This window comes from Buteo buteo, chromosome 21 (genome assembly GCF_964188355.1).
Source record: "Buteo buteo chromosome 21, bButBut1.hap1.1, whole genome shotgun sequence".
Lineage (NCBI taxonomy): Eukaryota > Metazoa > Chordata > Aves > Accipitriformes > Accipitridae > Buteo > Buteo buteo.
In genome coordinates, this window is record NC_134191.1 from 13,901,027 (window position 1) to 13,924,097 (window position 23,071).

The 23,071-nt window shown below is 44.6% G+C and overlaps 2 protein-coding genes across 14 annotated transcripts in view; both read right to left on the minus strand.

Annotated features, from left to right (window-relative positions):
- CHCHD6 (coiled-coil-helix-coiled-coil-helix domain containing 6) overlaps positions 1-14,278 on the minus strand; it is a 117,012-nt gene extending 102,734 nt beyond the window's left edge. For 5 of the 11 annotated variants that reach the window (XM_075052524.1, XM_075052530.1, XM_075052528.1 and 2 more), the window contains exons 1-4: positions 12,849-13,021; positions 10,547-10,679; positions 9,276-9,345; positions 5,823-5,967 (exon numbers count right to left, since the gene is read on the minus strand). In XM_075052524.1, the coding sequence (XP_074908625.1) occupies positions 5,823-5,967; positions 9,276-9,345; positions 10,547-10,679; positions 12,849-12,938 (438 nt within the window). In that variant the 5' untranslated portion in view covers positions 12,939-13,021. Of the gene's footprint in view, positions 1-5,822; positions 5,968-9,275; positions 9,346-10,546; positions 10,680-12,848; positions 13,024-13,247; positions 13,394-13,822; positions 13,910-14,100 lie in introns of those variants that run through there. The other 6 variants (XM_075052522.1, XM_075052521.1, XM_075052525.1 and 3 more) reach the window with 5 other exon arrangements.
- Positions 14,279-15,572: 1,294 nt separating this feature from the next.
- The window catches only part of TPRA1 (transmembrane protein adipocyte associated 1), a 185,618-nt gene continuing 178,119 nt past the window's right edge, over positions 15,573-23,071 (minus strand). For all 3 annotated transcript variants that reach the window (XM_075053154.1, XM_075053155.1, XM_075053153.1), the window contains 5 exons: positions 21,939-22,049; positions 21,455-21,515; positions 20,298-20,400; positions 19,583-19,663; positions 15,573-18,507 (listed from right to left, as the gene is read on the minus strand). In XM_075053154.1, the coding sequence (XP_074909255.1) occupies positions 18,273-18,507; positions 19,583-19,663; positions 20,298-20,400; positions 21,455-21,515; positions 21,939-22,049 (591 nt within the window). In that variant the 3' untranslated portion in view covers positions 15,573-18,272. The remainder of the gene's footprint in view (positions 18,508-19,582; positions 19,664-20,297; positions 20,401-21,454; positions 21,516-21,938; positions 22,050-23,071) is intronic.

The following is a 23,071-nucleotide window of genomic DNA, read 5'->3' on the forward strand; positions in this document are numbered from 1 at the left end:
ATACCTTTCATTACATCAACTCAAATAAAGAGGGAGGAAAAAATGACAAGTTTTGACAATAGAGGCTTGACCTCAAAAACAGCAGTCTCGCTTCACTGATGGCCCCACACTGTCACAGTTTCAACAAACACCATGCTACTACTGGACCTCAGCCAGTCACTCCAGCTTGTCACAATGATAGGAGATTACACACAACAAAACCCCAGTCTAATCTAGAGATGCTTACCTATGGTTAATCAGCCAGGATGAAGCTGATCCCCAGCTTATCACAAAGTAAATGAAAGCCTTAACAAAACTAAATCATGTTCAGGACCGTTTCTAAAACCATCTTCAGTACCAGCTCAGTTGCACCTACAGCTGATACTGCTCTACAACAAAGGGCAATTCACAGCAAAAAATGTAAGCAAGATTGGCTTGAAGTTTCATCAATGACCAGAAATCTAAAGAAAATTTTCCATCAACGGGCCAATTGGATCATTCCTCCACCCCTACAGGGCCAGAAAGAAAACACTACTCCACCTGATCACTCTCCTACTACCACCAAAATTCTCCTCCATTGTGACAATCTATGAATGGGCTGTTTATGCTGCTTTTAGCAATTTTACCTCCACATACTTTGAAATGGAGAAGAAAACATAACATTTAAAATGTCAGCAGACCAATATGCACTAAACCAAGGGTGGAAGTGTCCAAAGAATGCCACAGGCTAAGCCCAAGAGTTCGGCATCCCACATTCACAAGATGTCATCAATATCAAAACCCACTGCCCTGACCAAAGCCATTCCCAGTCATGTGTTCTTCCTTCAGCCCTTCTCTCCTGAATCAACAAGAGGAGATGAGAGGCTCTGAAGAGCAAAGAGATTATTTCAGGGCAAGAAATCATCTGAAAGAATCCAACAGCCTATGACCAATTATAATCAGCTACTGGAGCAACCAGAGACAAACCCTAAATCCTTGTATTTCCTCCCGTGCTTATATTCCGGGCCACACTAATCACAACTGTGCAATGCTGCAGCCACCAGAAAGCAAAGGTTGCCATACCGCAAGCCAGTGAGAGGGGCATGACAAGGAACGCTGGGAATAGTAAGCCATCCATCATTGATGGCTGGAGAAACTCTTTCCTGGCAATTTAGGAATTCTGTTTTCACACAGCAACCAATGCCTGTCAGTCTTGTCTGAAAAAGCTAATCATGGTGCAAAGTTTGTCCTACCATCACCCCGTTTCTGAATTCATTCTTTCAAAGTGGAAAGGAAGACGACGACTTTTGGTCAATAACTCTGACAAAGCCATTATCCTAGGGGTATTAAATGGGGAGATAAGAACTTCAGGGCTTTGCACAAATCATATTAGTTCAATTCTCAAATCCGGGTAATGCTTCTTTTCAAAGTATTAATTTCATTTATTCTATTTGCTCTCCCTCTGTCCTGATAACACAGGCACACATGGCCCCTAAATGAGATCCTCCTATTTTATAAGTTATAATCCTCCCTTTCTAGAGTAGTAATGAGATGTCTTTGCTTAATCGCGTTTATTTCCCCCCCCCCAGCTTCTGCTTTTATCCATTCCCATTCCACATTGATTTGTCTCAAAGGTTTCAGCGAAAACCATCACGCAGGGAGTCACTGGCTCCAAGAGGCTCATGATGCATATGCTGCACATGCTGCACAGCCTTAGGAGATTACAAAAGCAGAGAGGAGAAAAAAGAGCAGCTTTGCTTGCAAAGTTTCTTTTGTTGGCAAGAAGGAGAAAAAAGAAAGTCAAAAGAACTGAGAAGTTGAGAGAAGAGGTTTTGATTAATTGGAAATGAAAAAGGTAAGACTCCCGGTACAGAGGAAAGGTGAGACTATTCACAACGCAGTGAAGCAATTAAATAACTTGACTATGACAACTTTGGAAGTTCCTCATGCTAGAAATAAAAAAGGATTTAAAGATAGGTATATTAATTCTTGGATATTTCACATGAGACTTAAGGCATGCTACAAGCATTAGTTAAACACCCTAGGCCCTGCTGTGAAGTACTGCACATATAATCCTTGTTGTATAGTAAGTACCCACAGCATTAAATTATTCAGAGTCCAGTCAGCACCACAATCCTGCAGTGCTGTACAAACAAACAAAACATTTTATCTCTAATACAAATTGGTGAGAGTTCTTCTGCAGCAGCTTAGCAGACTACTTCCATTTGAGCCAGTCCCCCATGGTTAACCAAAAGCCATATTCACTCAAAGAGGGAAGTGAATGCTGCAGTGTTTCTACTTAGAGAGCTGTTCTGCTTCTTAAACTAAAATTTTAAGGACTTTTATTCAAAATCTAAGGTATCTAGAAGCTAAGTACCTTGTTCAAAGTGATTAAAAAAAAAGAAAGATCAAGACAAAATGTAGAATGGGACCCAGGTACTTAATTCTAAATCCCTCTTGTAACCAGTGCACCACTTCAATAAAAAAACAAAACAAAACAAACCCCAACACACAAACAATAAACACACAAACCACGAAAAAAAAAAAAACCAACAACAATAAGTTTTAATCTGCACCCTACCCCATAAATGATGAAGTAACTGGCTCCAGAAGCTGACAGCAAGTTCCCTATCAAAGGTTAGCTCTAGTCCACGCTCTCATCAGGAATGTGTATTATATAGTAAGACTGAAGAAGTGCTTCATAGCAATACGGCCAATAATAAAAGTCAGTGAATGAAAATCATAAAGAACAGATTAAATGACAAGTGACATTCAGCACAATCAAAATGAAATAATTTCAAAATACAGCTATCATATTTGTATTTATGGTCTGCAAGTGGTAAGGTTGCAGGACTACTGGAGACAACTGTACAAGAGAAGGCTACTAATCACCAAACCATTGATATGTTAAGGGCACAGGGCAGCTCAAGATCTTACTACAAATATTTAAAAAAATAAATAAATAAAACAAAACTTTCTAATTACATGTGGCATGATTTTCAATTTTTACTAAATTAAGTGCTGCTAGAAGCAAATTATTCATTTGTTATTTCTTTCATGGGAGTTACCCCATTTTTCTCTGGCTTCCCTAATAGGTTACAACAACAAAAACCCTGGAAGTTGTTCCCTTATAAATTTAAGTAGATAATTTCCAGTGCCATCTGCACCTAGACTACCACTAGGTACCTAGAGTTCCACTACTATCTTCTACCTGAAAGAGAAGACTGACACAGAAGGGCTGAAAGACCAGCTCACACCCATTATTTGCCTCATATACTAGGGCTAAAAACCAGAAGAGCGAACAAGAAACATTCAAGCCCTATTCCAAATAAAGGAAGAAAACAATACTGGAAGACAAAGGACAGGTATGATTTGAATAGGATTGAGTCAATACAATAAGGTAGCCATGCCCAAAAGGAAACTGTAGCTGAGAGAAAGCAAGTCTGATAGGGATCCAAATAATTTAAAAGGCTGGCAAAAACAGTTCCTGCTTAGGAAGACATCTAGAAGCTGATAGACAATAGCTTTGACCTCATCTTTGCAAGGACAGGCTAGACTATTCCATTTTTAAGGATCTTAAATTTATGACTGATCAAGAGATAGTTAAAGAGCAATGAAATTTAACAGTTTCTCATTCTTGCATCACGTTCTGGGCTAACATTCCATGGTTACTATTTATCTTTTATGGGTTACACAAGGAGAGCCTGATCAGATTTTTGCAGAGCATCTAGTATGCAGTATCTGGGTATGCGACACTGCAGGATTAAAAGTCAATTCAGATAATAGAACAGCTTTTGTATGTTAGCGGTCAGGTCCCAACTCATTTTAGAGGTGCCCTCTTTACACTTCACAAATACTACCTGATTCTGCTAGTCATATTTCTCCAGGATTGACTCTACACCTCACTGCAGGAGGGCAGGGCTCTACTTCTGAGCCAGGCCACATCTTTAGATTGGACAATAAATCCACTAGCTTCTTCCCCCCCACCTTTACAGAAGGCCATTAATTGCATTCATAAAGAGAATATTCTCTTTCTAGTAGAAAGAGAGTTAATATTGCATCTGCTGACCCAGATGCCCTATGCAGAGGAACAGCAGTCACCTGCCTCAGACATCACTATTCTAAAGCTCAGCAATCCTGCAGCTTCCCGTGGTTAGGGCACAATCTGCCAAGAGGAAATTTCCTACGACACAGCAGCCATTCACAAGCTATAACCAGGAGAGCAATCTCAGAGACCTACCAATCCAACCACGTACAAATGTTATCATGGAGTCAAAAAGCACAAACGGGTGCAAAAAACACAAACGCACAAATTCATGGGAGACAATTTCATTAAGGACTGTTAACTACCAACGGGAAAATACAGCCTTTTGCTGAAGAAGCCTCTAAGCCCCAGAACGGCAGGAGTTGCAAGGGTATACAAGTAAGAAATATTGCTATACACCTGCTCTGTTCTCATGCTCTCCGTAAACAGCTGCTATGGAGCTGCCAGAGATGGACTACAGCTAGAAGGACCTTCTGTCTGAACCCTTATGGCCATTTTTATATAAATTTTATTTATTCAGCCCCCCAAAATGCTTTCGTATTATAACCTCAAAATGCTTCACAGCCAAGTCACATGCCTGGGTAAGCCACGCCTGTTAGCATTCAACATATAGAAAAAACATGCTCATAGAAAGATTCTTCATTTAAATCAAGTGCATGCAACAGACCAGTACGATGGAAGAAACACAGTAAAGACCATCATTACTCAAGTCTGTCCTCTCCCTAAACCATCCTTTTAGTATGTACCAGGCAAGGAGAATTACTCTTAGTCTAGCTCTCTCAATAAAGTTTCAACAGCACAGTCCAAATGAACAGGCAGTTTGATCTCACTGTGGCAAGCCTAGTCCCACCTCGCTGTCATACCCCAACACCTCATACTACCACAGGCCAGGAAAATGTGGCAGTTCCAGTAAGACTCTGCATTGTTTACAGGCAGTATGCCATTGCCATAGTAACGTTAGTATTTAAAAGAAAACAATAGAAAATAGTATCATGTGAATATTAAGCACCAATGACAACCCCAATCTACTGTAGTGATATAAGCCTTTTGCTCTACTCAGTCTCATCTCGCTGTACTTCACTGCTTTTCTCAGCACTGGTATGACAACAACCCAAAGAGTTTTCTCAAACACCAAGGTGCCTAACTAACAGTAAAGGCTGCAGCAAGAAGTTGCCAAAAAGAAGTCTGCCTGCTGGGCAAGAACAGATTGGTTTGGGAGTCAGTGGTGTATACAAAAGGCATTTATGCTTCCTGGTCCCTAAAAATGAATCTTAAGCCTTCTTCAAAATGTAACAATACTTGACAGTTTTGTAACAGTTCTCCTGTTACCAGCATCATAAGACTCAAACAACAGAACTCATTATTACTTTTTATTAATTTGGGTATTTGCACAATTATACTCTAGAAAAACAGAGCAAAGTTTCAGGGTGGATCAAGACAGCAGAATCTGACCCTGTATATATCAAAACATTCATTTCATACACTTGATGGTTTAAAAGAGTTCTCTCTAGCTCAGACAGGGACTCCATATACACAAACCACACTGACCTGCCACAGGTAAAGCTGTCCCCAGCACAGTCATTACTTATGCCTTTCCCTGCAAGCTTGGCCTTAGCATCACTGCATGACATGCTAGAAGTGTAGCTTGCCAGCTACGCTGTAAGCCAAACATTAAGTGATGCATTAGGAGGTGATGAGTGCTTCAGCCTAAATCAAAGTTTCTAAGCTCATCACACAAGCGACATTTAATGAATCCCCTCAAGCAGAGATATTTTAGCCTGTCTTACATGGAAACATACTGGGGTTTTTTGTTACCCACCAGCTGGGCCGCTCTTTGCCTCTCTTCATTAGTGTTGTTCCTTTCCCGCTGAAGGGCAGTATTCAAGGCCTCACTCGCTGCTTCCCTTTCTCTTTTGGCCAGCCGGAGCAACTCCTCTTGGACCAGTGCCTGTTCTCGCTCATACCTGTATGAGTGCCAAAGGCAAACAGAAAGAAGGTGATCAGCAGACTTCTGGCAACAGGGTCATGGCTTAGCATGGACTATCCCTGCTGTGCTGGTTTTGGCTGGGATAGAGTTAATTTTCTTCATAGTAGCTTGTATGGGGCTGTGTTTTGGAGTTGACAATGCTAGGATGTTTTTGTTACTGCTGAGCAGTGCTTACCCACAATCAGGGCCTTTTCTGCTTCTCACACCACCCCACCAGCGAGGAGGCTGGGGGTGCGCAAGAAGCTGGGAGAGGACACAGCTGGGACAGCTGACCCCAGCTGACCCGAGGGATATTCCAGACCTTATGACATCATGCTCAGCATATAAAGCTGGGGGAAGAAGGAGGAAGGGAGGGCATTCGGAGTGTTGGCGTTTTGTCTTCCCAAGTAACCATTACGCCTGATGGAGCCCTGCTTTCCTGGAGATGGCTGAACACCTGCCTGCCCATGGGAAGTGCTGAATGGATTCCTTGTTTTGCCTTGCTTACGTGTGCAGCTTTTGCTTTACCTATTAAACTATCTTTATCTCAGCCCACGAGTTTTCTCACTTTTACCCTTCTGATTCTCTTCCCCATCCCACTGTGAGAGACACGAGTGAGCGGCTGCATGGTGCTTAGTTGCCAGTGGGGTTAAACCACGACATCTGCCTAGAGCCAAAACACAAATCCATGGTCTATTGACATAAAATCTGCTCACAGCCCCTCCATTATCAGCAGGAATTCAGAAGTCCAACAAACTTTAAACATGATCTACAATTTTGGTGAGCTACAGCTCTGGCAACAACAGTAGACTTAGCACCACATAAGCTTATACTTCAGTTATATTTAGCTCTGTTACGGACTTAATTATCACCTGAAAACAGTGAGAATAGAAAGTAGTTAGCTAGATAAGTAGATACTGCTTTGGAAAAGATCAAGGGACATACAACAATAACAGGGGTTAGCCAGATGCATCTCATCAGGTCCCATGGACTTATACACCTTCAGGTTCCTTAAATGGTCTTGAACCTGATCTTCTCCTATGGTGGGCAATTCTTCATTCTCCCAGTCCCTGCCTTTGCCTTCTGTAACTTGGGTGGTGTGGCTGGAGCACTTGCTGGTGAAGACTGAGGCAAAAAAGCCATTGAGTACTTCAGCCTTCTCCCTATCCTGGGTAACCGGGTCTCCCATTTCCTTCCGGAAAGGGCCCACATTTTCCCTAGTCTTCCTTTTATCACCAACATACCTATGGAAGCTTTTCTTGTTGCCCTTGATGTCCCTGACCAGATTCAATTCTGTCAGGGCTTTAGCCTTCCTAACTTGATCCCTGGCTGCTCAGACAATTTCTCTGTATTCCTCCCAGGCTGCCTATCCTTGTTTCCACCCTCTGTAGGCTTCCTTTTTGTGTTTGAGTTTGTCCAGGAGCTTCTTGTTCATACACACAGGCCTCCTGGCATTTTTGCCTGACTTCCTCTTTGTTGGGATGCATTGCCCCTGAGCTTGGAGGAGGTGATCCTTGAATATTAACCAGCTTTCTTGGGCCCATCTTCCCTCCAGGGCTTTATCCCAGGGTACTCTACCAAGAAAATCCCTGAAGAGGCCAAAGTCTGCTCTCCTGAAGTCCAGGGTAGCGAGCTTGCTGTGCGCCCTCCTCACTGCCATAAGGATCTTGAACTCCACCATTTCATGGTCACTGCTGCCAAGGTTGCCCTTGAGTTTCACATTCCCCACCAGCCCTTCCTTGTTGGTGAGAACAAGGTCCAGCCTAGCACCTCTCCTTTTGGTGCAACCTGTTTCAGTGCTTCACTGCACTCACCAACTGTTTGGGGTTTCCCCCCACCCCCCCAATACTCAGGCAGAATTTCCTTGCTGTGATCTGTGTCCCTTGCCTCTTGTCCTTTCCATGTGCACCTCTGACAAGTCTGGCACTGTCTCTATTTTACTTTTTTAGGAAGTTGAAAACAACAATTCGTACCCCCCTTCTTTGCCAGGCTAAGCCAACGCAGTTTCCTCAGCCTGTCTTGTCCCATGTCTCTAGCTTGCTGAGGTCCCTGCGAGTGGCAATGTTGCTCTCCAGCACAGTGACCATTCCTTCAATTTGGTGTCACCCACAAACTTTTCAGGCTGCATTTCAGCCCATCCAGGCCTGGTTCTGGTTCCACAGTTGACCCACACACATACAAGCTGCTCCTCCCTTTCTTGTCTTCCATGCCTACCTTTCCACTGCATTTCTGCCCCTACCTCTCCTTTCCCAGATCAGGTATTTGGGATGCAGTTCAGTAGCTCAACACTGAAAACTGCCAGCAATTTTGATTCCACAGTCCCCAAGTGACCAGCTTTCCAGAGACTTTTCTTGGTCACATCTCTTGACTTCCACAAGGACAGTGTGATTGATGCAACAGGGTTTTAACAGGTTTGGTCAGTCTGTTGCAATACTCAAAAACCACCATGCACAGAGAGACTGATTTTCTTTGTTACCTAGACTACAAGCACAGTAAAGACACCATCAGAGCAGCAAAGGAAAGAACAGGAAAAGACTAATCTTTACAGCATCTTTAAGAACACAGACAGATCACACCAGCAGTTTTATAACAGAAAGATACTGAATTACAAAGAACTGAAGTTCTCAGTACCCTGCAATGCCTAGAACTAGGAGGAGACTGCTGTGGTTCTGTGAGAGAGAAGGACAGTTTTCTTCTGCAATTTTTTTTTTCCTCACCCCTACCCCATCTTTACAGGTATTTTTATCTTAATAAATTAAAATACCCTTGGGTGAAAAATTCATAGCACTCTAGTACTGGCTGACAGGCATTAGGTCCAGTCTAGGAAAAGGAGGAGGAATGGAATCAGATACATAAGATAGATCTGATTATTTTAGGCATAAACTGAATTAAAACCATTACCATGTTTGAGATTCCAAAATCCCTAAGGGAAGTATCAAACACTTAGACTCCTTCATCTGTCCCAGAAAAGGCAACTGTACTCAAGTTTATGCTTTATCGGTCTTGCAATGCACATCACATGCAAGTTTTCTGTAGTTACCAACTCATTACATTGGTCCTCCCTGTTTCTCCAAACACCACTCCAATTGCCCACAGCTCCCCTTTTGGCTAAGGGACAGGCTTCCCTAAAAACATGTGTTCCATGGCCCTTAACCAAAAAAGGCTCCAGAGAGGATTCTCAGGCATTAAAACATACAGTCATTGCACTTGGACTGAAGTAAAACTTACATATATATATACACACACACACATATATATAGTCCAAAAGGAGCTAAACTATTGTCTTTTCCAAGAACTTCACCTCACCTCCTGTACAGTTCCTGCTCTGCAGCAGAAGACTTCTGACCAGAGTCACTTGTCATTGGTGGCTGGATTCCTAGAAAGAAGAATAGAAACCTGTGACAACTATAGTACAAAACATTGCCCTTCATCACATCATAAATTATTTGAGAAGAGGAGAATTTCACATGTAAGTGTTATCTCATGAAGAAAAAAAAACAATACACCTTGAAAAGTCTCAAGAAAATTTAAGTTTGAGGGATGGAGTTTGAATTCATGAAACAAAGAGACACTGACAGCATTGTCTTCCACAAGGCACACTGAAAAAGGCATGCTACAGAAACTCTAGGTAAGGATGTTAACTGCTCAAACCCTAGTTTATACTGAAACATGGTTTTAGACCTATTTTCCACTTCCTTCCTCCAGTTCCATTAAGTCTTACAAGTACAAGGGACCCCACAAGTGGAGATTAAATTATCTGATGGAGTTCAGACCATCCATAAGGCTGAATCCACTTTCAGGAAAGATGCAGGCTAACAGCAAGCAAATCTCTAAAAGCAAAGGCCTGGCTCCTAATTTCACATTAGTCTGGATGCCCTAAACAAATCCACACTGATAACATATCAACAAAGTGTATTTGAGAATCAAGAGAAATCAAATAGCTTTCTGACCTGTAAAGAAAGACAAGTTCAGAAACCAAGTTCTCATCATCCACTTGGCAAGCCGTGCTTAGTCAGTCTATCCTTCCCTATGAGCTTATTTCCAAAGAACAAAAAGCAGTATTTCTCCCACCCATCTGCAATATACTCCCTGTGCATGCAAAGGAGACAACAAGGCAGCTTGCCAGCATAAAATTAAAAAAAATAATCTGCCTTGCTTATTACATGTTCATTTGAAACGTTCACAAAGTGATACAAATTAGTTAAATTATCTGAGAAGGGTGGTAATCCAAAGATGGAGAAGGAAGAGAAAGGACCTAGAAAAACAAGTTGTCTTACTTAAGGTCACACAGTGACAGAACTAGAACCATAGCACTTCAACTGCTCCAACTGCCAGATGACACAGCTACCTTTCAGAAACATAAAGAGGACATCACAGGACTGTAACATCCAAGACATTCAACGATGCCAATATACACATACACGAAAATGTTACATACTAATCAAAAAACTCCTCTCACACCAAGAGAGTCTTGAAAAACACATACTATATGTACTGCATACTATATAACATCTAGTGGCAGCACTACTGAGTAGTGTATCAAAACAGTCACTAGACCTGATAGGGACTGACAGTACCTGTAGGAGATTTCGGTTTGCCTTCTGCAGCTGGTGAAGGTGAAGCTGTGCCATTGGATGAACGGGGCGATCTCTGGTTGTCCCTTTTACTTTGAGGAGATTCTTTCATCCGGTTCACTACATCTTCAGAGAGCTGAAACGTGTATACAGGAAAAAAATTAATGAAGTCAACTCTTAATGTATAAATATTTCAATATAAAAGCTCCCCGTTTGTTAGATTCCATGATACTGCAAAAGTGTGGCCAGTTACCTCATTTAAATGCCACGGTCCTTTGAATCCATGTGGTCATCTGTGTATTGAATTTACATTTTTAAAAAACATACCCTATCAGTAAGTGATAAAACCTCCAATCTACTGACCCTAAAGGCTTCACTAGACAATGACAATTAATCTTCCACAAATAATAACAAAGGTGGAGAACACTGCTAAACAAGCCAAGCCCTTGAGTAGGGACATATTTACCAGAAGTAGAAGGAAAAGAACTAAGCAGGTTGTAAGTCTGTCCATCCATCCTTTTTCTTCTTCCCCCATGCTTACTAACCCAGCTCAGCATGGCAGAACTGCGAACCACACGGCAGAGAACAGCTGCACAGCCCTCCCATTCACATATGGTTGCAAACATTTTTGCAATCTCAACTTCATCCTCACTCCCTTACTTGGGTCCAAACCCATGGAAAAGAAAGAAAAGTTAACTAGAAGTTTTCTAGCAGATCAGTCCAAGGGGCTTCTCACAGCACTGTTAAGATTGACACCTTCCTCCTCCCAAGGTCAAAAGTTCTGCGCTGAATGTTCTGGCTCCAGAACAAAACAAAACAAGGCTGTTTCCCCACCTAGGCTGGTCACAACAGAAGACTTACTTTCAGCTTTGCCACTGCTACCCAACTTAAGAGCATTTTTAACATCTTCATTATATGTTGTTATCATGCCAAATTCCTGTTTATGGTAACTGTTTTTTAAAAACACAAATCTGTTAAAAGCCAGACTTAGTTAAGGGCAGGCTCAATGGAACTACTTTTATACACATAGCTGCAAAAAAAACAAATAACAGCCTTGGTACTAAGAATGGGGAAGGATTATTTTGTTTCACAAAACAAGCAAACAAACTAACAAAAAGGAAAAAGAAAAACTTTGACTTCAGGAAGGCAAACAGAAAGGTCTACAAAGACCACAGCTCACTTAACCTAATCAGCCGTCATGAGATACATAGGGTGTCTTCATCTTGAGCTCCTGGAGGTCATAAACAGACCAGTAACAACAAACCCACATTTTCCTCTAGTTCCATCAGCATCTAGTTGATGGAGCTGCTAACTAAATTAAAGCAGCAGAACAAGTTACATCGATGGTAGGTGAGGGGTCCCTGGCTATATCGTGTAAAGAGAAATCAGGCAAGAACAACTTCACCTCCATCAAACAATTTAAAAAGGAGATTGACACAATCTTAGTTAACTTTTGTCATGTGATTAGTCAAATGGGAAGAAAATTAAGTAACCACAGCAAAACACACTCTGCAAGCTCATTTCAGATGAATCTTAGGGGAAAACCAGCTAAAAGTATGAAGAAGCGACAGCAATGAAAATGATGGTAGTAATAAAAAAACCAAACAAACAAACAAATAAAACAAACTCAAAAAAAACTTAAATAACCAATGAAAAATAGGGAGAGAAATCTTGATGGGGGGAAAAAAAATGTTCCTTAATGATACCACCCCCACTCTCTAAGGCTTGTTTTCACAACACATACATGTAGAAGTCTGATCAAAGTTCAGGAAGCAGCTTCCCACTGCCTCTCCTAGAAACTCCCCTTATCTCACTAAGCCCCACAACCTCTCATCTCCCTGTATGTTCAGGCAGCAGTGCTTTGCCAAGCTCTTGGTATCACTAATAAGCACAGAGGTATCTCCTCTCGGATGCCCTCAGAGCCAAGCAGTGCCTTTAGCATCAAGCTGCCTGCAAAGCACAAGGCAGGGGCAAGATGGGGTCATCGGGCAGTGAGGAGGGAAAGAGGGTTGAGCGCAGAGTTTGGAAGGGGAAATAAAGGGCTGGTGTGTCACCCCTCAAGAAAAGCCACGCTCAGGCACTCAGCCTCTTTCCCACCACTCTCCAGTCATCCCACTGCCTCCCCAACCCCCTACTCCTTCAGCCTTCCAGTTTTCCCCCCTTCCTCCTTGCTGGCTTTCCCCCTCCCCCCCTGTCCCACATTCCCCTGCTCTCCCTGCCCAACCCTGCCACTCCAGCGGGGCCCTCCTCAGCCCAGGTCCCTGCCCTCCTCCCCCGGCCCCAGAACACCCTCGGGCCGCCTCACCCTGATGCCCTGCAGCACCCGGACTTGCTCCCGCTCATCCAGCCCGAAGGAGACCTTCCTGCCGCCGTGGCTGCTCTCGCTGCCCCCCATACCGGCGGGGCGGGCGCTGGGGCCGCCTCTCCCCGCCGCGCCCCCCACTCGCACCGGGCCGCCGCTGCGAAGAGCGCCTCTCCTCTTCCGCCGCCTGGCCAACATACCCGCGCCTCATTGGCGGCCGGCTCCGAGACGACCAATAGCGCGGCGCGGTACTGGCGGCGAGCCGCGGTGCAGCCTGGGGGCTGTAGTCCGCCGGCGGCGGCTGCGCGGGCTGCGGTGCCCGGGTCGCGGGCGGCCTGAGTGGGCCCGCAGAGAGCTGGTCTCCCGGGGAGCTTATCGCTTTGTCCTCACCCCGCCACGTACCCGAGGAGGTACCAAAGCGTCTCCGGGCTCACTAGGCTTCCTCCTCCCCTCCTGCGCCAAGGGCCGTGCCCGCCCTCCACACCTCCGCTTCGAACGCAGGATCAAACCACCCCGTCAACGTCGGAATTGCCGCAGGAAGAAAACCAAACCACACGTAACCACGCAGAAGATAAGCCAGGATGGCACGAAGCTTATCTCCTAGCTCCAAGACTGAGGAACCATCCAATCATTGTCCATCAGGGAGGGTTCACGGGCTGTCGAGTCCCCGTGGATGTCCAAGGCGATTCCCCCGCGGCAGCATGGAGACAAAGCATCCCCCAAAGGAGCCGAGCGAGGGCATCCCCCTCACCTCACCAGCAATCCCTCACCCACCTTCCCACACGCCGTTTCCCTCCATAGTCCTCAGGGGAGCTCACCACCCCAACACGTCAGCTCACGTTTCTCTGGTGATTAAAAACAAAATTACAGCCCACAACCTCTAGTCGATTTTACAGCAGCTGCTGGGTGGGCAGAATTCACCTCTCTGCTCCTTTCAGCCGCCCTGTTCCAGCAAAACCTACTAACTGTGCCGTTACCTGCCGTGACGGGCGCGTGTGTGGGTCCCGCATGGGTGAGGCCGTTGCAGATAACGTCCCCGTTGCCAGGCTCAGCTGATCCCCAGCCTAAGCCAAAGGAATGAGAAAGAAGATAATGTAACACACAAGCAGCTGGATCAAGAAGCAGCAGCTTTGAAGGATCTTTTCCAAGCAGACTTTCTGTATTCCCAGAAATACAGGCCACATGATGACCTATACAATTTCGTGCATTTGTGACTAGACAGTTAACAAAACTTCAGTATCAACACACTACTTACCTACTTCTCAGCAGCGCATCGGAGCAGTTTTAACTGTTCAATGCTTATTCTTTGCTGCAGTTAACGTGGCAGCCACAGCCTGCACTCAGCAGTGGGACTCTGGCCAGCTTTAAGGAGTACTTGGGACTCTGCCCCCCAAGATATCCAGGCCTCTTCTACAGCACATTCCTGGAAGATGGGAATATTTTTGTTATTTGTGTAATACCTTGTACGCTGGGAACTTGGCCCATTGCTCGAGTTCTCAAGACAAGGGCCCCACATCATGGTACCATCAGCTATTTGCACTGCAGTACAGAAACACTGTACACATCCAGTGCAAGAGCAAAGGTCTGGCTAAAGGCAAACCATGATCCCTCCCAGAACGCTCTCACCAGCCTCGTTTATTTCTCATCTGCCACCTGCTCACTTCATTTGATGGCACCCAGGTTTTGTACTAAAAAGCCCGTGAAGTCATTCCTTATTCACCTCCTCTATCCTCTCAGGGTTTCACAGACCTGCACCGTTGCTCTTCCAGGCTGGCGTGTTCTCAACCATGTAATTACTCCTCCAAAAGTCTTCCTATAACTTTGAATATTCCTGTCACCCTTCCTTAGGCCTTTTTCAGGTTTAACTCCAGTCAAGTGGCAGGCATCACCTGCAAAGATCCAGGAGGGAAAGTGGGCAAAGTCAAACAAAACTGCCCATCCCACTTACAGCCATGCCTTCCTGTGTTCTCCAAGAGCCTAAGGACGCTCACCAGGGCCCTCTACCTGCAGGACACTGATATGGAAGCAGCCCTGACAATGGTGGAGGAGCTGTACAGCAATTTAAATGTCCTCTCCACCTACACAGGAGCAGAGGATGCCATCAGAGTTAACTCCAGTGGTAACACCTCCTAGGGCAAACCCCAGAGGTTTCTGCACGGAGCCTGGAAGGAGCTCCAAAAGGTTTTATTGCACAAGGGCAGGACCCAATCCCAAGGTAGAGACAAAGCTCACCCCACTTCCCCAGCCTGTAAACCCCCGCCAAAGAGAACTTGATGGGTGCTGATTACTGCCAGCATGCTTAGCTATTACTCAGCGGCTATCATGTCCTCCCTGCAGCCAGAAAACTAGTCCTGACACACAGGGTTCATTTCAGAACAAGAAATAAGCAAGAGTCAATTCCAACTTCCACATAAGCCTTTTCCCAAGCAACAAAGATATCCTATAGCAAAGACCCCTGATGCTAGACATGCCCAGGAACAGCAAGACCTAGTTACCAAGAGAAGAGTCAAAGGCTTCACTGACAATTATTTAGACCCAGAGACCAATCTGCAGAGTCGTCAGCTGTCCTAGTAATAGCCTTCCAAGAAGGAAAAATGCATCTCTGACAAAAGGACATCATGTTATTCCATTATTATCTGCCATATTTGTTTAGGGATTTAAAAAAAAATCTGGAAGTTATTTTTTCTCCATAACATGGATCATTTGAGAAAGAAAGTATGACCATTTATGCCAAACAGTTTTATTTCTTTATCTTACAAACAAAAATATACATTTATTCTATTATTTTCTTTCTTTTTAACCCCCCCCCCCCATATCACACTTCTGCTCAAGGACCATTTTGAATATGGCCCACAGCATTATATATACATAAAAATACAACAGGAGGAAGGTCAGTCCATGACCTAGCGCAGAAGCTCCTCAGCAGCAGAATATGGGGCACTCCAGAAATACTGGAGTCCTGCCAGCAAAGGACAGGATGGACATGTTGACCACCTGCACAGGTGATCCTTCAGCACTGAATTCAGCTGATAAAAAGGCAAACTCATAACCTGCTCTTCACATCACCAAGGAGGGCAGGTAAGTTCCTCTCGGTCAGGGTGTTGAGAGTCAGCAAATACTCCTTGGGACAGAAAAGCAGTTGCTCCTTTATTTCTCAACTGCTTTCAGACCTTCATATCTCTTGGCTCTGTTCAAGGCCCACCAACTCCAGGGAAGCTTTGCAGGTTTCCCCACACTTTCTAACAGCAGCTCGGGATCAGTGTTGTAAGCAGCATTAGGAGCAGCAGCAGGGAAATTCAGGCACCATGTCATCCATCCCTTTTAGAGTAAGCAAACAAGCATGGCTCAGGCTGATACACAGCAAGTGACAGGAGGAGCATGGAACACTTCTCTAATGTGGCAAGGGCTGACTTGGCCAATTGCTTGTCCAGCCTTTGCACAGTCATTGCACAGAGGGGAAATGTGAAAGGCTGTTGAGTTACATGAGACAATTCAGCTCTCGCACATAGACAAAACTTAAGCATTTTTTCCTCAAAAGTAAATTAAAAAAAAAAAAGGGGGGGGGTGTTTGTTTTCAAGGTGCCAGTGCTACTTAGACACCTGCAGAGCAAAGTCCGCAGGCGGAACAGAGAGGCTGCATTGCTCATTAACAAAAAAAAGATAAGCAAAGGGCCTGCATAGTTTTGGCAACCAATTTGAACTTCGTGTTCTTACCCGAACTTTCTTTCCCTATGGTGGGAACACCTGGTAGCAAATGCTTTCCTCTACCTGCTCATGATCCAAACTAACACCTCCATGCTGCACCCTGCATGACTACTCCCCAGAAACTCTTCAATATTCTTCAGGAACAGCAGTGAGTTGGGGCAAGAGATTCACACAGTCCCCAAATGTTTCAAATTCCCTCTTTCTATCATCCTTACTGGAAAGTTGCTATTACTTATAGCAGACTTCCACCTACCTGGAGGACTCAGGTAGGAAAGCACCCCCTAAGCTAGAGGAATACACCTCTTCATCCTTGGAGAGCACAGTATGTCCCAGAAACCAGCCTGATGCAGCTTTTGGCTGAACAGTCCCTGGACTGGAACACAAGCCCTTGAAACCGCATGCCAGACAGCTCAGACAACAGTAGTCCCTTTTCCGGCATAGAAGAGGTTAATAAGAAGTTCCAGATAGTCTTTAAATGCATCACACTCCACATGCACATTAAGTATCTTCAACCTATCGAGCCATAAAACCTATTCAGACTAGCAGAAGTCTGGGGATCTGAACTGAAACATAAGAGAAGGACACTGCCAGAGAAACCCATCCATCTCCCACTTGCCTCCCAACTTGGAAAACCAGCCAGCTTGATTCTAGCATGCCTATGGTGTTTGAGAGGTTCCAGTCACTAAATACTGACAGCTCGGACTCATCACGGGCTTCTGCTCTGCCTCAAGCACCTGAGCGTCTCTGGAGCCTTCATCTGCAGAGTCAGCTTCCTCCTTCACAGCACTCACCAAGACCCTGCCAGAGCCATGAAGCAGGGTGCAGATGGAGAATGCACCTACCTCACAGGTTTTATTCTTGAAACTTGGCCCTGATTCAGTGTTGTTACTTAAATTTTCCTGTGAGCTCAGATGCACAGTAGTACAGCCTCCACAGACTGTTTCACAGCTACTTCAGCTCAGCTAGACAGCAGCACTGTCTGTCCTTCTGCCTCCCTATTGTTCAGTCAGTTCACACCCATACTGCTAGCTACTAGCCCCGCAAAATGCTCCCAGGGCACAAAGAACAGTTCATTCCTCTTCATACCTCTCTTCTCCTCCCCACACACTTGGAACACTCCTTTTAACCCCTAGCAATTGCAGTTTATGATTTTCAACAGTATTAGCTGAAACCAGAGATGAGCCCAGCTGACCAGCTTCGTTCTTCAGACACTGCTGTCACCACCTATGCTGTTGCATTATAACAAGATCCAGGCAACCATGCTGCTTGAAAAAGCCCAGGAAGACTATCTTTGGTTTCAACCACCAAACTCTTTCTATATATGTACAATACAGCAGTTAAATCAAGACCTTCATCCCTAAACGCCATTCCCCTAATTGGCAGACAAGTGCTTTCAGTCATTGAAAAGAAAGAGGTGCCAGTCAAGCCTGTCTTCTGGATCATATTCACATCTGGAACACGGAGGATCAGGAAGGTTCAGTGTTTATACGTTTATGAACAAAACTGTTCTACATTGTTCTCAGGTAGCGACAGAAAATGTTCTTTCCAACAGGATTTGGGCTGCCAACTTAATTCCACACTAGGTTTCGGAAATCCTAAGGAAGAGAGGAAAGCCATGGCACATAGCCAAGGACAGATTTCCAATGGACATCCTAACAGCTGTGGTATCAGGGAGTTTGGAAGGAAAGTAAGGAGGCATCATATGAAGTGGGTAGCCCTGTCTTAGGCATTGATGGCTTTCCAGCGGTCACTGTCCATGCTGTTGATGCTGCCCACATGATACGGCATAGAGGCCACATCATCCAGGTAGGCTGTGGTGTCAATCTGAGTGCTCGAGTAGAACCCAGAATCCATTCCTTCCTTCTTGGCAACAGCATAAGGGTGGGGTAGGTGCACATCCACATCTTCAGGTTCATCCACCTGACATTTGTAGGAGAAAAGGATCTTCGGTTCAGACCTGGAGTGATTAAAGATTTAAAATACATGCTTAAGCAATGCAGTATCACAGCCACTTATCCTTAACTGAAACTCAGCAGCACTAAGAAATTATGTATTCAGACCCTAAAAACTCTTCACACTAGCTTTCAGTCCTGAAATATACCTAGCAGAGTAATTGCCATAAAGTAATGCTAAACATAGTTTTGGACTAAGTCACCTAAGAGAAGTAAAAATGGCAGAATCCTGACTCTAGTGTGGGAAAGGTGTTCTCATCTTTGGGAATTCTGAATTACTAAGGGCAACAGCATCCAAACACCACTGGACTCCACAGTAGCCTGGGTTACTGAAACCAACAGAACAGGAGTCCACCTCAAGTTCTACCTGTGTGCATCAGGAAAACCAAAATAACAAACACTTGTGAATCAGCAGTTTCCATCTCTAATTCCAGACACTGTTCCCTTCTAATTTCAGAAGGCAGCAGAGGCACATTTTGATAATTTAGGAGTACTTTATGTTCTTAGTTATTTTAAAGACTGCTGTTTCTTGCTTATGGACAAAAAAGGCTAAAGCCTACACTAAAACACTCGGTTTTTCTGACCAAGATGCATCTCCCTGAGTGGCCACACGGTGGCAATCCCGACCCAGGAATCACACTCCCAAGCGCTTTTAACTGGTGACTCTTGGGCCCATTGTAGAGTCATCCTCAGCCAAAGAGTTACCTAACCCCTAGATCCTTTCTACAAACCTGTCCCAAAACCCACCCAGAAGTCCATTTAACCTTCCAGGACTCAATCCCTCACTAACCATTTAGTTAACTTCAGCAGAAAAACTTTGTACTAAACAGGATGCAGACAACGAAGAAGTCATCCTCCTAAATGTTTGAGAGGAATATAGCTATCAGCTCTACTTCACATACAGAGGAGTCTTGGATAGAAGCAAGCAGCCCTAGGTCACACAAGAAAAACTTCAAGGACAGAAATTAAAAACTGTTTCCCTAACTGGCATTCTAGTCACTGCCTTTATTCTACAGATGGGGAAAACTTGAGTGCAAAACAATTAAATGGCAATATAAACTCCTGTTCCTGGCTACTCACCCAAAGAAGCCTTTCAGGAATGCCACATAGATGAGAGGTGCAAAGAAGCTGAAGTAAAGGAACGTGGTAGCATCGACACAGCTGTCAACAGCAAAAGGGAACATGAAGGAATTTAGCACTCAAGCACAATATGGCTGGAGAACACCAGTCATATCCCCCCAGAATAATCCAATTTCCCTCCAGAGTGTCCAAGCAAAGGACAGTAAAAGTCTTGGGCTAAACAAATTCAAACTGATGCAAAGTAACAGTCATTGCCATCAACATGTGTCACTGCTCTGAGACACTCAGAGGGAACCTTGCCAAGACCCAAGGTCTGACCAAGAGCACAGCCTCAATGCTCCCAATTTTGACTCAGAAATGACACTGATCCCTGCAGAACAAGACTCCAGACATAAGTAAGGATTATCTCCATGCCATTTCTAGCATTCCTCCCTTATTACCTATGAAACATGAGCCAATGGCCAGGCATCAGCAGACTCAAGCTATTACTCTCACTCACTACCTCAAGACCACTGCAGAGCATGCAGCTCCACAGACCTCTCCACCATGCGTTTCCTGATCACTTAGAGGTCTTTCAGCACAAAACAGAACGAAGAGCTTTACTCCTTCTTAGGAACACAGCACAAGTTTGTTTTCTTGGGAGAGGCAGTGTTGAAGGACACTAAAATGCAACATGAGAAACTGGGCTGCAGGTCGTCTCCCCCAGCATACATACCATAGTCCTTCTATGATATCCACACAGAGGAGTGCACTGCCCAGGCCCTGCACCAGGTTCAGCAGTGCCAGGATTCCAGCATAAACATAAAAACTCTTCCTGGCTGTGGGAAAGACATGGACACAGATGAAGCTCAACCTCATATGCACCAGTCCAGTGCAAATCTGTTTGATGGAGATGGCAAACCCAAACAGATGCATCTCACCATCTTGTCTGCTAAAGAGCTCCTGAAGAATTAAGACTGCATTTTCCTGTCCCATGCTGGCAGGGCTGATGGAGGTATAGTGGCCTAAACCATAACCTCCTGTATATTACACACACACACACAAGATGGGTTTTGAAAACACATGGTCATGGCAACACATGCAAACATTTTACAGGCAAGCATCTGGAAACAGTGTCAGTCACATAACTGAATGTAAGAAAAACAAACAAAAAAACCCCAGCTGAAGCAGAAGCTGTGCCCTTCCAATGTACAGCACTAACAAAACTGCTCAGGAGACCTGGACAGGAGCAGCTGTGTATGCTGGACACTAGGCAGATGAGGCCCAGGACCACCTGCTTGTGGCATGTGCCACACACATCCACTCCCTCAGGGTAGCCACACACAGATGCCAACACTACTTAGAGAGAGAACAGCCCAATGCAATTATCTTAGTTACAGCTTCTCTCCCTACTCAAGAACTGCAGATATTCTGTAACAAAGAGAAAAAACAGAGAAGCATCTTAATAGAATAAGTGCCCAGATAAAAATTATTAAGCAGCTCCCAATTAGCCTTCCTTTCCTGGGGATGACCAGCATGTACACTTTAACATCATACATGCATTTCAGAGGAAGCCACTATTACGAAGCCATTTCTCATGACTCTGAAGATTATATATTTACATCTGTATCATTAATTGAGCAGTAGATCTTGTTTTCTTAATGTAATTGTTTAGCTACTGAAGGAGCAATGTAATTGCTCTTACTCTGCTCTCCAAAAGGCACAACATACTATTTGTCCAGGGATAACTTATCAGTCCTTTGCCATGTATCTGTACCCTGAGACAGAGGGATGTATCTGCAGCACAACCACATACAGGAACCTCTTACTCCCACCTATGTTTTATCCTGTCAATGTCTCCATCTATACTATGAACACACCACAGTCACTTACAGGGCAAAGAAATCCGGTCTTTCAGAGGAGTTTTTGGAAGAATCACCACCAAGGAATAGACCTGTTGAGACAAAGAACTGTTCCACAGCTGCTCGGCAACTGAACTCAACAATCTCGGCAGGAGTGGTGTGTGGTGTCACACATTCCCTAGATGTCTCGGGACAGAGGCACAGACCCTCTGATATTAAACCCAGTGCAGATGCAAAGGCCCCACACCTCACCCCCCTCAGCACAAAAAAGCTGGTCACTGAGAAACAAGGGAGTGAAGAACATCTAAGTTCAGCTGGAATTCAGCTGCCACAGTTTACACCACTCCCACCACACCTTTATTGCTTCAGCTTCCCTGCCTCATGAGAAGCATCAATGCTGCACTGTATCAGGCAGTAGGGGGAACTAGGCCTTATTACACACAAATCATCTTCCTTACCCCATTTAGAAAATACAAAGAAGCTATCAGAGTTCATAACACATGCCCAATACTTACCAGAAAGAAGAAACAGGAGCTGGCAAGCCAGAAGTGTCTCCCTCCATGGCCATAGATATTGAAGTCTTCTGCTGAGAGGTGGGCATCAGGGTACAGGATTTCCAGAGTGCCCTAGGACAGAAGTAGCACCAACATGATTCTGTTATAGGCAGCACCCTCACTAGAGTGGGTGTCTGGACAAGGGAGACTGTATTTAAAGAAGTTCAGACAACAGCTGTCCCTGCCACCTAAGACCCAACCAATGCCCTGCTTAGGCCAAGTTAAGCTCACACAAGAAAAGAAGAAAAAAGTGAAGACAAGAAGTGAGGGGAAAAAAGTGGCAGGAATCTGCATCTAAAGGAAACCTGCATCAACGACATTCCAGAAGAGAGACTGAAGGGATAGGGGATGCAAGCAGTTGTCTGAAATAGACTTGAGTTCCATTTCTACCTCTAAAGTAGACCTTTCCTGCTGAAACATCCAGAATATAAAAGCCCCAACTTGTGCAAGAGTTGGGAAAGGACAGTCTCATTCACTTGAATTCCTGAAAAATGGATTGAACAGAAGCTACCATACAGACAGTGGAGAGAGAAAAGTGCTTGTAAGCACTACTGAACCCAGATACAGCTCAACCACTTGATATTAATGAGGCGCCTCCAGCTTTATCATGTGGTAATGATCAGCTCACTGCCTCCGCAAGCAAGAGCCTAGTCATGGAACAAAGATCTGTGTGTTATTCTGGCACTGCCACAAGTACAGAGACACAGGGCTGACCACTTACATACCAAGGAGGAGAATAAACCCAGACACATACTGCATTGTTCAGAGAGATGGAGACACAGCTAATAAGCTGAGCTAGCAAGCCGGCTGCTAGTTTGAAGGGAAGCAAGAGCTCTCAGCTCTCAGAGTCAGGAGACAAGAGGCCCACTGCACTGCCCTTATCTGGTAAGCACACCTCAGGTCTTTCCATCTAGTTTTCATGGCACTTGAGGCTAGATTCAGAACTTGTGGCTCAGGTGTGAAAAAACTCTCACTACTGTTCCAAGATTCACTAAACAAGGCAATCCATCTAAACCTCATTTCATTTCTTCACCTTGGCTGAGCTGTTCACTCCATAAAGAGGACAGGAAGATACAGTCTGGTGTATGCTCTGG